The sequence below is a fragment of the Rattus norvegicus genome, chromosome 2 (genome assembly GCF_036323735.1).
Source record: "Rattus norvegicus strain BN/NHsdMcwi chromosome 2, GRCr8, whole genome shotgun sequence".
In the NCBI taxonomy this organism is placed as follows: Eukaryota; Metazoa; Chordata; class Mammalia; order Rodentia; family Muridae; genus Rattus; species Rattus norvegicus.
Window position 1 is genome coordinate 185494325 of NC_086020.1, and position 13104 is coordinate 185507428.

Genomic DNA, 13104 nt, shown 5'->3' on the forward strand with positions numbered 1-13104 from the left:
ACTAAACAACAGAACGGCCCTCCTTTCCCATTATAAGGACTGAAGGGGACTTTGGGAGACTCGGAAAGGGCCCCAGCACATCGTCCTCTCAGAGCCTGCAGCAGATGGACAGACCTAGCGCAGACACCTGGGGTGCCGCGGGTGTCCCATAGCGTAGTGCTTGCCGCTGTTCCCGCGGGCCACGTCGTGCGCCCCGAAGCTGGGCGGAGCGCTGCGCTCGGCTCTCAGCCCCTGGGTTTCGTAATCGCGTCGCCGGCGTTTCCGCCCTCGGCCGGCCCCACCTCTGCCCGCCCGCCCTCGATTCCCCGCCGTGCCGAGCAGCAAGCCCGGGGACCCGGAGTGGCGGAACCCCCGCCCGCAGTGGGGACGCCGGGGAGCGGCAGGTAAGAGCGCCCGGCGAGCTGGGCTGCGCGCGGGCGGCGGGAAGGGGAGGGGAGGGCAGCGGGGAGGTCGCGGTCACAGTACACGCCCGGGCGGCACAAGCTACGGAAAGGCAGGGAAGCGGCGATTGCAGCGTGGGGCCGGGTGGGAGGTGCGAAGCGACAGGGGCTTCTCGCGGGCCCTCTAACCTGAGAGATCTACAGTGCTAGACAAACCGAAATGGAGCTGGGGCCCGGAAGTTCTAAACCAGATTGAGGCAGCCATGGAGAACAGTGGCAGAGCCAGAACGATTCATCGAAGTTCCCATCCTGGGTCGCAGTGGGTGGGGGACAAAGCTGGAGTCTAATAAAAGATTGGGGGAGGGGAAGAAATTAGGATCTCTTTCTGTTACCATTTAAGTTCCCCCAGCACTTTCCTGGGGTTAGAGCAGGGTTGGTCCTGGGACAAATGTCTGTCACTTGATTGCAAAGGGGCCCATTCCTCTTTTCAGAGTCCCTCAGCAGCCCGCTATGTTTAGAGGGTCTCCACACAGGGACCAGCTGCATCCCTGGGCTTATAGCCAGAGTTTGCCCACACCATTCTCAAGTCTCTTTCTCTCCAGCTGCTTCTTGTGAAGGCTTGTCAGACAGCGGGTTGGAGGCCTTGAGGCCGGAGGCAGCGGGACCGGGAGAACCGGTTTGGGGCTACCACAGGATCGGGGAACTACCTATGCACATCCTTCCTCCCCAGCTCCTCTTCCCCACCTCTCGCCTGCTTGCCCCTCTACAGCTCCGAAGTCAGTAAGGCCCACCATGACTATAGTGGTGGTTTAGGGATTGTCATTCCAAGTTCTGGGTTTCTTGTGGAAGTGAGAGGGGCCCCTCTGTCAGGATGTGGCTTTCTGCACTCTAATCCCAGATCCCGTCTGTCTTCCTTTTTACGGTGGGGATGAAGTAGTGGGCAGTGGATTCAGCTCACCAGCTGAAGTCTCATTTGTCCTCGGCCCACTCGTTGGCTGCTTTGAAGCGGAGTGACAGCCAGTGCTTAGTACTTCCTTTTCTGGCTTTGGTTCCTCCTCCCCCTACCCCACCCCACCCAACACTACCACAGTGACCCTGGCTGGTCTTCACACTCTGACACGGGCCTCCGAGTTTCAGAGACCCCAGTGTCCTAAGGGAATGGAATTTCCTGGTCACCCCTCATCACCATTGGTGGTTTCATGCCAAGTCCCACACACACTTTCCCTCCACCCAGCTCGGTCAGGTCCCTGGAAGAGAAACAGAACTGTCCTTGTTCCCTCCACAGCCCCCTTTCCTCTCCCTCCCTCCTCCTCCCCACTCCCAGCATTGGCCACCCCTGTCCACACTGCTCAGAGCAGGGTGGAGAACGCTGGTAGAGCCCAGCCTCGGAACGAACTGTCTGTCTGGTAGTGTTGGGGGTTTCCTTTGATTCTTTATTGTTTTCTCCATTTCCCCAAGCCTTACCACCTGCCACCATCATGACTAGCCTTGTGACCGACTTTCCCACTGACCCAGCCTCCCCTCTCAGGGCAGCTGTGTGCTGGACTTCAGTCCTCCCTTCCAGGGGTGGGAAAGGAAGTGAAAGAGTTCAGACTCTTGGGTTCTTTCCTACCCTAGAAGCTGCATTCTCCTGGTGGAGTGATCTCTCAAGGGTGCTAGAAAACAACCAAGAAAATCGTTCTGAAAACAAATAGAACTCAGGGTTTGGTCTGTTTAGGCTACTGGAGCCCAGGCATCCAGCCTCAAGCCTAGGGGGAAGCTCATTCTTATTCATGCTAATGCTCAATATTCATGAGCTGCTCCACCGGCCTCCCTGAGCTGGTCTGTAGACAGGAGAGGGAAGTGCAGTTCTCACAAGGAAACTCAGCTGGGCCACAACCCGTGTCAGCAGTGAAAGGGGAGAAAGTTCTTCCTGGGACACAAATGCTACTGGAAAATTCCTGTGTCTGGTTTGCTGGTGGAGCTTCAAAGTGGTGGGGAGCGGAGGGGGAGACACAGGTCAGAACATGAGGGTAGGATGAAGGGAGGTCTGAGCCTTATGGGGTGTGAGACACCAAGCTGCACACGACAGGACATGTGAAAAAGGGTGGGGAGGCTAGAAACTGATTCCTCAGAGCAGAAAGCTACTCTACGAGTTACCCCTACAAGACACGGTAGGTGGGCCACGGGTAGGTGCGCAGTGCCCAGCTTCCAGGAAAAACAAGGTCAGGTACTAACGCTAGCTGAACCCTGGGAGGGGCCGTCGGACTTCATGTGGGGCAGGTGAGGGGCAGTAAAGGCAGTGGAGCAAGAAGGAAACAATTCCTGCTCCAGGTATTTGCTGAGGTCACCCACCTCTAGGTGGTCCTTAACGAAAATGTAGGTGTTGGGGCAAGGTAAGAGAAAAGGGAGGGACAGGGCGGAGGCCTTGTTTGTGAGAACAAAAACCACTATTTCCTCTTCAGAGGCACTTACATGCCCCTCCCCTACTGCCCTAGCCAAGGGAGAAGGGAGCTGAAGTTGGCCGTACCACTAACTGTTCATTTCTGTCACTGTTTGGCTTTCTCTCACAGTTTCACCCAAAGTCCTTGGGGGGGGGTCCCCTTCCTCCTTGGTCTCGGTAGTCCCTGGTCCTCACCTTATTCATGGTCTTTTCACACTATTCTGTGAGAAGCGACCGTGAGCCTCTTAAATTTGGAGGGGCTCAGTAGTAGTCTCCAAGAGAGACTCGGAAGATGGAGCCTATCAGAAGGTTTCTGGGGAAAAGGGAGGGTCGTTCCTCACTAACATTTATCTTCTTTCTGCTAAAATTCAGGATTCCGCATCCAAAGACGACAGGACCTTCTGCCTGCCTTCCCAAGCCTCTTGCTGGTGCTCCTAGTGGCTCCGCTGAGTCAGACTCTGACTTTCACCGAAAGACTCCTTACTGGCCTCTAGGATTGCTGCCTTTTCCCAGCCCATCTGGTTGAGTGAACAGAGAGTGTTGTTACCCCTGAGTGTGAGGACTGGTTGGTTAGCAACAAACAAGAGCCCCCTGGGGCCTCTGGCAGCGGCCTGAAGCTGGAACCATCAGGGAATATGAGTGAGTTTTGGCACAAACTGGGCTGCTGCGTGGTGGAGAAGCCCCAGCCGGTAAGTCTCCCCACCCCCATCCTGACAGGAGTTAGTTACCATGTGCTGTGGAGAGGAGACACCATCTCTGATCTGCCTATGACACACACTTTCCTCACCTCCCTCTTGAGGGTGGCTGTGACTAGGCAGGTGTGTTCACGTGCAATAAAGGAGGCTATGTGACGAAAGAGACAAGTCACCTAGCTGTCAACCACTCCTGTTCTGAGATGGGCAGGGCCGTGGGTAGAACTTAAGACTTGTCAGCAGTCCCTCATCACCCAGAGGTGACTTTGCTTTGACCTTTCTTTGTTACGGTAGCCACTCAGCAGGCCACTGTTCTTACCACTCTGGTGACATTGTCTCTGGTTTATGATCTTCTATCTTAGTCTTTCCTACCCTAAAGTTTGCCCATTATACTGCCAAACCAGCCTTAGCTCTCGGTGGGTTTTCAAGACTCCTTCTCCTTCCTATACTGATGGGAGGAGACGGCTGCATACCTGACGCCCGGTCTTCCCCAAACAGAAGAAGAGGAGAAGACGGATTGACCGCACCATGATTGGGGAGCCAATGAACTTCGTCCACCTGACTCACATCGGCTCTGGGGAGATGGGGGCTGGAGATGGACTTGCCATGGTACGAGGGAAGGGGGAGATGTGTATTTGGGGTGTATTGAAGCAATAGAATAACTTAATGGGGAATGAGCCTTCAGGGTGGTCCATTCCTGAGCTCCAGGGTTAGCCCTCCTCCTTTACAGTGACCTGTTGCTCTCCATTGGAGTGAGAGGTATAGATCTTGTAGCAATTGAAGCGCTTTTTCTAAAACCATGGTCTCCTTAAGTACTAGTCAGAGCCAGGAGGTAGAATGCTTACCTAGCACGCAGGAACCCTAGGTTTGCTCTCCAGCACTGCATACCGATGTGGTGACTCATACTGGAATCTCAGCACTCAGGAACTGGGGATCAGAGGCTCAAGGTCATCCTCTGCTGCAGAGGGACTTTGAGGCCAGTCCGGCCTAGGGACGCTATCTCAGAACAGAAAAGAAGGAAAGGAAAAACCTGTTCAATCAGTGTTAGAGTGAATTAGTTGGGAATCTGGGGCCATGAACGGTTCTGTTCTAAATAATGTCTCCTGCATGTCTGCTCTCAGTAAGGGAGTAGGTTTGGTCATACTTTTTTTTTTCATTTTTATTAAATTGGGTATTTATTTATATTTCAAATGTTATTCCCTTTTCTGGTTTCCTGTCCATCGGCTCCCTAACCCCTCCCCCTCCCCGTCATATTTTTTTTTCTTTTTTTCGGAGCTGGGGACCGAACCCAGGGCCTTGCGATCGCTAGGCAAGCGCTCTACCACTGAGCTAAATCCCCACCCCCACCCCCACCCCCGTCATACTTTTTAATACCAGTGACAAAACTCACAGAAATATATGGAAGAATGTATGTGTGTGTGTGTGTGTGTGTGTGTGTGTGTGTGTGTGTGTGTGTGTGTGTGAGAGAGAGAGAGAGAGAGAGAGAGAGAGAGAGAGAGAGAGAGAGAGAAATAGGTAAATGACTCATTCCTACCTGGTCTTCATGAGACTTCCTTGACAGGACAGCAGGCAGGTTTAACCTCTTCAGATGGATGTCATTACCAGAGAAGAGAGGGAGTTCAGGTTCCTCCTAGGGGTACGAGGTAAATTGTTGCTTGTTGTGGAACATGGAGAGTTAGGTGGTTGTGTGACCTGTGCTTTTCAACAGACAGGTGCTGTTCAGGAGCAGATGAGATCCAAGGGGAACCGGGACAGACCATGGAGCAACTCTAGGGCCTTGTAGCTCCCGTGGGCCTGGTAAGTGACCGGAGAAACCCATGTTACGTCGTGTGCATGTGTTAACATAGCCTGATGCTCCGACTCAGACTCACAATCCTTAGAGGCAAGAATGAGGGTGGATTGGTGGGCTGACAGAATTAAAATGAAGAATGAACCCGTGTACGGGGGTGGGGGGGGGGAGCGTGGTTCCCGCAGCACACACCTGTAACCTCTGCACACTGCGGGACGGGGAGGGGAAGCCCAAGGTCAGCTTCTCTTCACCAACACAGTGAATGCAGGGCCAGCCTGGGCTGCATGGGATCCCATCTCAAAATGAGTTTGAGAATAGAGCACCCTATGGAAAGTTTAAAATATGAACTATGGGCCAGGCATGGTGACATGGTGACACATGGCTTTAACCCAGCACTGGGGAGGCAGAGGCAGAAGGATCTTTGTAGGCTTGAGGTTGGGAGTACTTAATGGGCGTCTCCTCCTTGTACTCTCCCACAGAAATGCACACTGTACAGCGCTTTCTCCCTCTGACTTGGTTTTAGCCTCTTTGAGGGCAAACTGCCCTTTCTTCTTTTCCAGTGTTTCTGATAGGCAGGTTTAGATGGGAGGTTGCTGAATTTAAAGTCAGCCTGGACAACACAGTGAATTTGAGTTACTTCAGCAGTTACTTGGAGGCAGAAGGATTGCTATGTGTTTGAGAGCAGCCTAGGCTACAGTGTGAAACCAAAACTTGATGATGATGATGATTATTATTATTATTATTATTATTTTATTTATTTATTTTTTAACTTCAGGTTTTGCAGTCTTGGAGTTCCTATTCTGTGTCCAACCCAGAAGAAATGCCATCACCAGATCCCTTCCACCAGTGACCGACCCAAGGGCCCTCTCTCTAACAAGTGCCTCAAAAGGAGTGGGGGCTGGACTCCCTCTACTCCCTCTGGCCTCTGCCCCTCCTGGAGATGGGGGTCAAGGCAGCAGGACTGACCAAGTGACTACTGGTGGGCCAGAGGAACACAGCTGAAGCCCTGCACACCCTTGATCTGAGCTGGGGGTTCTCTGGGAACCTGGAATGGGTTCCCTGCTCTGGAATGAAGGTCGGGTGCCGCCTGTTTCAACTTCTTGCCTTTATTCTTTAATTGGCAGGCAGGTGCGGGAGCCACAGCTGAACCCGACTTTGCTACAGTTCTCCCTGCTTCCCTGCCCTCCCTTTCCTACTGGAATGAGCAATGCAGAGGTTATGGGGCTGGGTGACCACTGCCCAATCCACTCTGGATTTCAGACCTTAAGGTCACAGCCCCGCCATGTGTCTCTGCAGACACCAGGGTCTTGCTCCAGTTAGGCCTCTAATCCCTTGCTTTTGTAGTATTAATAGCTTCCCAGAAATATTTTTTGTAATTAAAATTTGAATTTGAGTTCTTTTAATTACCCCCATCCTGCTTCCCCGTCCTTTCCCTGTCCCTATAAGAAACCTTAGGTGTCCCACTGAGTAAGAATTAAGGGATGGATCTTAATTTGACCACATTCCACTTAAGGCTTGGAGTCCTTGCCTGCCCTCTGTCAGCCGCCCTGCTGGCCCAGGTGAAAGGAAGAGGAGGGTTCTGGATAAAAAGCCAGGATGTAGCAAGATCAGCTGTATCTCAGGGTAGACTTCCTGTGGGGGTAATGAGGTAAACGGGTTGAGAGCACTCTTCGGAGCACAGGCCCTAAGATCCATTATGGAAGCGTAGCTTTTCAACTCGAACACTTGAAAAGAGCTGGGACAGTTTGGGCTGCACCATGCTCTGTAATGGAGGGTTGTTCGGCACCGACCACAGCATCTCTGCTCTCGCCCAACCCCCAGCCCAGTGTGGCAACCAAAATATCTCGAGAAATTGCCAAATGTCTCCCAGGGATAAAATCATCCACAGTTGAGAGCCACAGTTTTGAAAGTCAAGCTGTGTTTTCCTTAAGTGGTTTCCACATGGCCTTCCCACCCGCAGCCTGGTGAGCCAGCACCCTCAGAGGGCAGGCTCAGCAGAACCCCGCACATCCTTAGTTCAGCTGTGTTGTTTGTGCTCAAGTCTCTGCAGAGACGGGACGGGCCGTGCTGGGATGAGAGCAGAGGATCAGAAGCTGCAGGCACTGGCTGTGCTGTCCGTGCTAAGCGCCTCTCTGCTCTAGTCTTTGAACCCAGCGTAAGACTCAGGGACTTTGGAAGATCAGGTGTCACCACGTGGCTAAAGAGTGTGCTTTAGATGGGAAGGCGCTGTAGGAGCAGAGTCTTTAGGCCCTTTGTTTTCTCAGGTGTTTTTGTTCTGGCCCTTTCTTTGCAGGCTGATTAGAAAGGCAGAACAAGACAGACAAGCTCCTGACTGCTCCTAGAAAAGAGGGCCGGGGTCTCATTAGCTTTGTAATAGGAAGCTTGTTTTGTGGTAATGGGTCAGGGTTGTGGAAACTGATCTGTGCCTGCTGCCTCCCTCCGTCCAGTTACCCCCGGTCTAGTGACTGAGACTTTCATTTGTCCAAAGCTCTGCACTCTGGTGTCTCAGGCTCTAAGACTGGTCACGGATGTCCACTCGGAGTTTGCCTCCGTGCGGTTTCAGTCAGGCCTGCCTCCCTAAGGGAGTTCACCTCATAGCCCTAGAGGAGCTTATTAATTGGAGGCTACGTGAATACTTGCTGGAGGACCTGTGTCCCCTGGCAGCATGCTCCCAGGAAGGCCATTGGCAAAAGGTTGGACATAGTGTGGGTGACCCTGAGCTCCAGTTGTGCGTTAGTTTTTTGAGCAGTCCTTCCTGCTGATGCTCTTCTGCCTCGAGCTACCTTCTCTAGTATGTCTGCTGCCACCACTTAACAAGGTGATTGGAATGAGTTTGAGTCATAATTTATATTAAAAAGTTGATGATGGACTTTTAAGATACATTTTTTTCCAATAAAAGAATTAAGCAAAAATGGTTTCAGAGGAATCACTACAAATGTGTGTTAGATCAAAAGTTGGGCATGGCTGATGTAGAAAACAATGTGGCAGAGAAGGAATTTTGTTTCAACATAGCCTTTCCTGAAGAGAAGACAGTACTGGATAGGTAAGGAAAAGCCACCATGCTATTTCCTTTCATTTGGTGTTTGAAAACTACTTATTTTGACCAGGTGTGTTCGCACACACCCTTAATCCTAGCCTTCAAGGGGCCGGTGAATCTCTGCGTTTGAGACCAGTCTTTTCTACCCAGCAAGTTAGAGCTATGTAGTAAGATACCATCTTTTTTTTAAGATTTATTTTTTATTTATCTGAGTATACTGCAGTTATCTTCAGACACACCAGAAGAGGTCAATCAGATCTCATTACAGATGGTTGTGAGCCACCATGTGGTTGCTGGGAATTGAACTCAGGACCTCTGGAAGAGCAGTCAGTGCTCTTAACCTCTGAGCCATCTCTCCAGCCCGTAAGATACCATCTTAAAAGCCCAATCTGATGTTTGGCTTTGTTTCGTTTCTGAGACAGGGTTTCTCTGTATCCCTGGCTGTACAGCAGCTCGATCTGTAGACCAAGCTGGCCTTGAACTCGGAGATCCCTCTGCCTCTGCTCCTGAGTGCTGGGAGTGTACACCCCACTACTGCCCAGCAATGTTTTGGTTTTTAGGTTTTTTTGTTTTTTGTTTTTTTTTTCTTCTTTTCTTTTTTTCGGAGCTGGGGACAGAACCCAGGGCCTTGCGCTTGCTAGGCAAGTGCTCTACCACTGAGCTAACTCCCCAACCCCTTGTTTTTTTTTTAAGTAATTTATTTTTATTTGCATTGGTGTTTAGCCTGCGTGTCTGTCTGTGTGAGGGAGTAGGAACCACTAGAACCTAAATTATAGATAGTTGTGAGCTACCATGTGGTTGCTGGGAATTGAACTCAGGTCCTCTGGAAGAGCAGTCAGTGCTCTTAACCACTGAGCCATCTCTCCAGCAGTCCAGCAGGGTTTTTTTTTTTTTTTTTTTTTTTGCTGTAAAACAGTGCTGGAAATGAAAACGAGCAGTGTGAATATTTTACCTTAAAAGAAAGGGGTGAAGGAACACGGAAAAGGCTGCTGGCTCTAAGGTTGCTGAGCATGTCTGTAAACAGAAAAGTTCGGGGAGCAGTCTGTGGCCCCATCATGTGCAGGGGGAGGAGTCTGTGGCCCCATCATGTACGGGACCCCAGGTTTGACCCAGTCACCACCAAAAAGAAAAGTGACACCAAAGTATGTACTTTTCAGGTTTTTTTTTTCTTTATATTAAAAATATGCAGTGGGTGCTGGGGTTTAAAAGGGAGTTTATAATGTAGACATCTTCTCTTGAGGGTGACGTGGCCATTACCTCTAGGTTCTTTCTATCTGGGGAAGGCAAGAAAACAGAAGAGATTATAATCATAACTACATTCTTTTACTTGCTTTATCCTGCTATAAACTACTTTCTCAGCCCTACTAGTTTGGGCCGTGTGTGTGTGTGTGTGTGTGTGTGTGTGTGTGTGTGTGTGTGTGCACAAGAGAGAGAGAGAGAGCAACTTCAGGCCAGTTCTGTCTCGCCTCCCATCATATGAGAGCTGGATTTTCACATGGGTTCTGGGCATTCATTGTGCTCGGGCATTAGGCAAGGGCAGTAAGAACTTTCCTTGCTGAGTCATCTCTCTGGCCTAACTTGGAACTTGTTTTTAATTGTGTGTCCCACTACCTGCATGTGTGTGCAGGTACCCACAGTCCAGGGTGTCGGGTCTCCCTCGGGCAGGAGTTGTACAGGTGGTTGTGAGTGGCTGCTGGGTGTGCTGGAAATTTAACTTATGTCCTTCGGAAGAGGAGTAAATGCTCTTAACCACTGAGCCATCTTCCCAGTGTACTGACCTGACATGTCTGCTCCCTTGCCTCCCCCTACCAATCTATGAGGTGTACATCTCCATGCTCAGCTTGTGGTGTGGATCAAACTCAGGACTTCATACATGCTAGGCAAGCCCTCTCCTAATAACTACATAAGTCTCCAGCCCCCAAGTGTGTTATTTTTATATTAAAAGTAGAATCCGACTCACAAGGAGGGAAATAAAAATAGAAGCCAACTAAGTCATCAAGCATGCCTTCTGTTTATTGTCTTTCCCCCCTGCCAGTCATCCCTTGCAATTGAGACTACTTATGGAGTCAGTCTGAGCCGATAGTAATTTTGTATGTTTGTTTGAAACGGTCTCATTATGTAGCTCTGGCTGGCCTAGAACTTACTATGTAAACCAGGCTGGCCTTCAACTCATGAATTATCCACCTGTCTCTGCCTCCCAAGTGCTGGGACTAAAGGTGTGCACTACCACACCTGACTTCTTTGTGAAATTTTAAGTGGCTGGGTAGAGTCCCAAAAGGACAGTTTTGGGGAACATGGATACTGGTGCAAAACCTGGTTTCAATTGTGTGGCCTGTCGCCACTTTCTTCAGTGATGGGGTTTGAACCTAGTGCCTTGTGCATGTGTTAGCGAAGCCCATGCCTCCGGCCCTGCTAGCTTGTAAAACTGTTCCTTCACCTGTAAACAGGTAAGACCCCATAAGGTGAGGGCAGATCCAAATGCCATCCATATCTGGAGTAAGACCTCAGATATTGGATGTTACTGACAAAGTGTAAGTTATTGTCCTAGTCCAAGCTGGAGAGATGGCTCAGCAGGTAAGGTCACTGGCTGCTCTTCTCGAAGCCCTGAATTCAATTCCCAGCATCCACTTGGTGGCTCATACCATCTATAACAACAGTTCCAGGGGATCCAACTCCTTTTTCTGGCTTCCATGGGTACCAGGTGCACAGACATACATGCAAGCAAAAAGCCCTAACATGATTTTTAAAAACTCTCTTGATCATTAACTTGTTAATATGTTCTATGTCCACCGTCCATGCATTTAGTCTTTACAGCCAAGCATGGTAGGAAAATTGTCCATTTAAGATCAGGATGGGCTGGAGAGATGGCTCGGCGGTTAAGAGCACTGTCTGCTCTTCCAGAGGTCCTGAGTTCAATTCCCAGCAACCACATGGTGGCTCACAACCATCTGTAAAGAGATCCGATGCCCTCTTCTGTGTGTCTGACAGCTAAGGTCTACTCATATAAATAAAGATCAGCCATGACTACTTACCAAAACTCAAAAAAGAGAAAAAAGGAAAGAAGTCATATTATCTGATCAATAATCTGATGCCCAGTAAGACATGGCATTTGTTCAAGAATTGAAAGGCATGGTGGTACATGCCTCTTATCCTGGCCCTTAATAGAAGTGATGGGGTGCGTGGCTACACAGTGAGTTCAAGGCCATCCTTGAGACTCTTTCAGGCTGGTAAGATCACTCCAAGCCTGACAACCTGAGTTTGAGCTCTGGAAGGCTCTGGAGAATCCCCTCAATCCGAGAGTTATAGGCCAGCCTAGACAACATAGTAAAACCTGATTAAAACAAAACAAAACGGGCGGTTAGGTAAGCAAGTAGGCTGGCCATCCGGTTCAGTGGTAATACATATGTGAGGTAAGGGCTCAGGCTTCAGTGACATGTGCATGTGCACGTACCCCATACATACCAAACAGAACAGAAAACGGGCCAAGACTAGACTAACCAGTGCAAATTCAGACCCAGTAACTGATCAGCAAGTCAGTCACTCTTGCAAGAACACCGGCTGTGTTAGCAACAGGATATGGGACATCGAGACTTTTTAGATCATCAAGAAAGGCCCTCACTCATCGGTAAAACTTACTGGTTGCGTCTCTGTGAACACTGAAGAGAGGCTATTCCAGATATCCTCCAGGCCAATCCTGACACGTTTCCAAAAGGCAAGAGCTGGGCTGGGGCTCGGGCTAGTGGGTGGGAGGATGGGTCTGCGTCTCAGGTGGACAGGAATCGGAGAAATTGTGCTGGCAACATGAGTGCTGCAGCTATGGTCAGTACAGAGACTCGAGTCCAGAGGGCACTCCTCCAGTTGCCTGTTGCAAGTGCACAGCTGGTAGGTGCAAGGCCGGTGCTCTGTACGGAGTTCGTTCAGTGCCCCAACTCGAAGGCGCCCAGAAAGGCCATGCAGCTTGCCAGCTCGGCTCCTACTCATAGTGCCTGACTTACAGTGGCAGTGCCATGGGCCCCAAGGCATCAGTACTACCCGCAGATCCTCAGGAGATGGCATGGCTGTGAGTGAGGGTTTTGGCCACGGGGATGGGGTGGACCCAGGTGTCGACCACTGTTGCAGGGTGGTCTCGGAAGACAGGTCCACAGTAGTCTTTGAACTGGGGGACCGCATATCAGTGGTCAGCCTAATCTCTCGCTCCTGGCTATTGGCTACAAACCTCCCGGTAGTGCTGGAACTTCCCACAGTATTGGTGGTCGAAAAGATAGTTATAGGGTTGTTGGTGGTTTTTCTGGTATCAACCACCCCCTCTTCCAAGGAGCCATCCTCCTCCCAGTCACCGGAGTTGGACAATGATGACCGGCTATAGCCTGTCACGGTGGACAGGAGCTCAGCAGCTGCCGGGACGGCCAGGCGGTCGGCAGTGGCCAGGGCATCATTTTCATCCTCCAGGGTTACCCTCAGCTTCCGGGATATACTGGTCCGGGCGGTGGGGTTTGTGCTCCGGAGGCTGCGGGCTGGGCCCCCAAAGTGGAAGCTGACCCGCTGCATCCTAACCGTGGTAGCGGTCGGGTTAGTCTTTTGGTCTTCGGCCCCCGCCGCCCGGGACTCCAGACTTAGCAGCAGGGCCCAGAGCAGCATGCAGGCGGCGGGGACCATGGGGCTGGGAGTCTTGAGGTCGAGAGGTAGGCCTAGGCTCCTACCTTCTCTCCCTCCCTTCCGCTCTCCACCAACCCGCCAGGTCTCGAGGTCGTTTGAACGGACCAGGAGGGTGCTCAGAGGCACGT

At 51.0% G+C, this 13104-nt stretch overlaps 2 protein-coding genes across 2 annotated transcripts; one reads left to right on the top strand and one right to left on the bottom strand.

The window, feature by feature from the left end:
* The first annotated feature begins 367 nt into the window (after window positions 1–367).
* Cdc42se1 (CDC42 small effector 1) lies at window positions 368–8195 on the top strand. The gene is made up of 5 exons (NM_001039044.1): window positions 368–383; window positions 3175–3491; window positions 3993–4103; window positions 5203–5291; window positions 6059–8195. Exons 2-4 carry the CDS (start codon window positions 3438–3440, stop codon window positions 5275–5277), a joined length of 240 nt encoding a protein of 79 aa, NP_001034133.1. The 5' UTR covers window positions 368–383; window positions 3175–3437; the 3' UTR covers window positions 5278–5291; window positions 6059–8195.
* A 1272-nt stretch (window positions 8196–9467) lies between these two features.
* On the bottom strand, window positions 9468–13061 carry C2h1orf56 (similar to human chromosome 1 open reading frame 56). The gene is made up of 2 exons (NM_001007638.1): window positions 11957–13061; window positions 9468–9594 (listed from the first exon to the last, which is right to left on the bottom strand). Exons 1-2 carry the CDS (start codon window positions 12974–12976, stop codon window positions 9580–9582), a joined length of 1035 nt encoding a protein of 344 aa, NP_001007639.1. The 5' UTR covers window positions 12977–13061; the 3' UTR covers window positions 9468–9579.
* Between the last annotated feature and the right edge of the window lie 43 nt (window positions 13062–13104).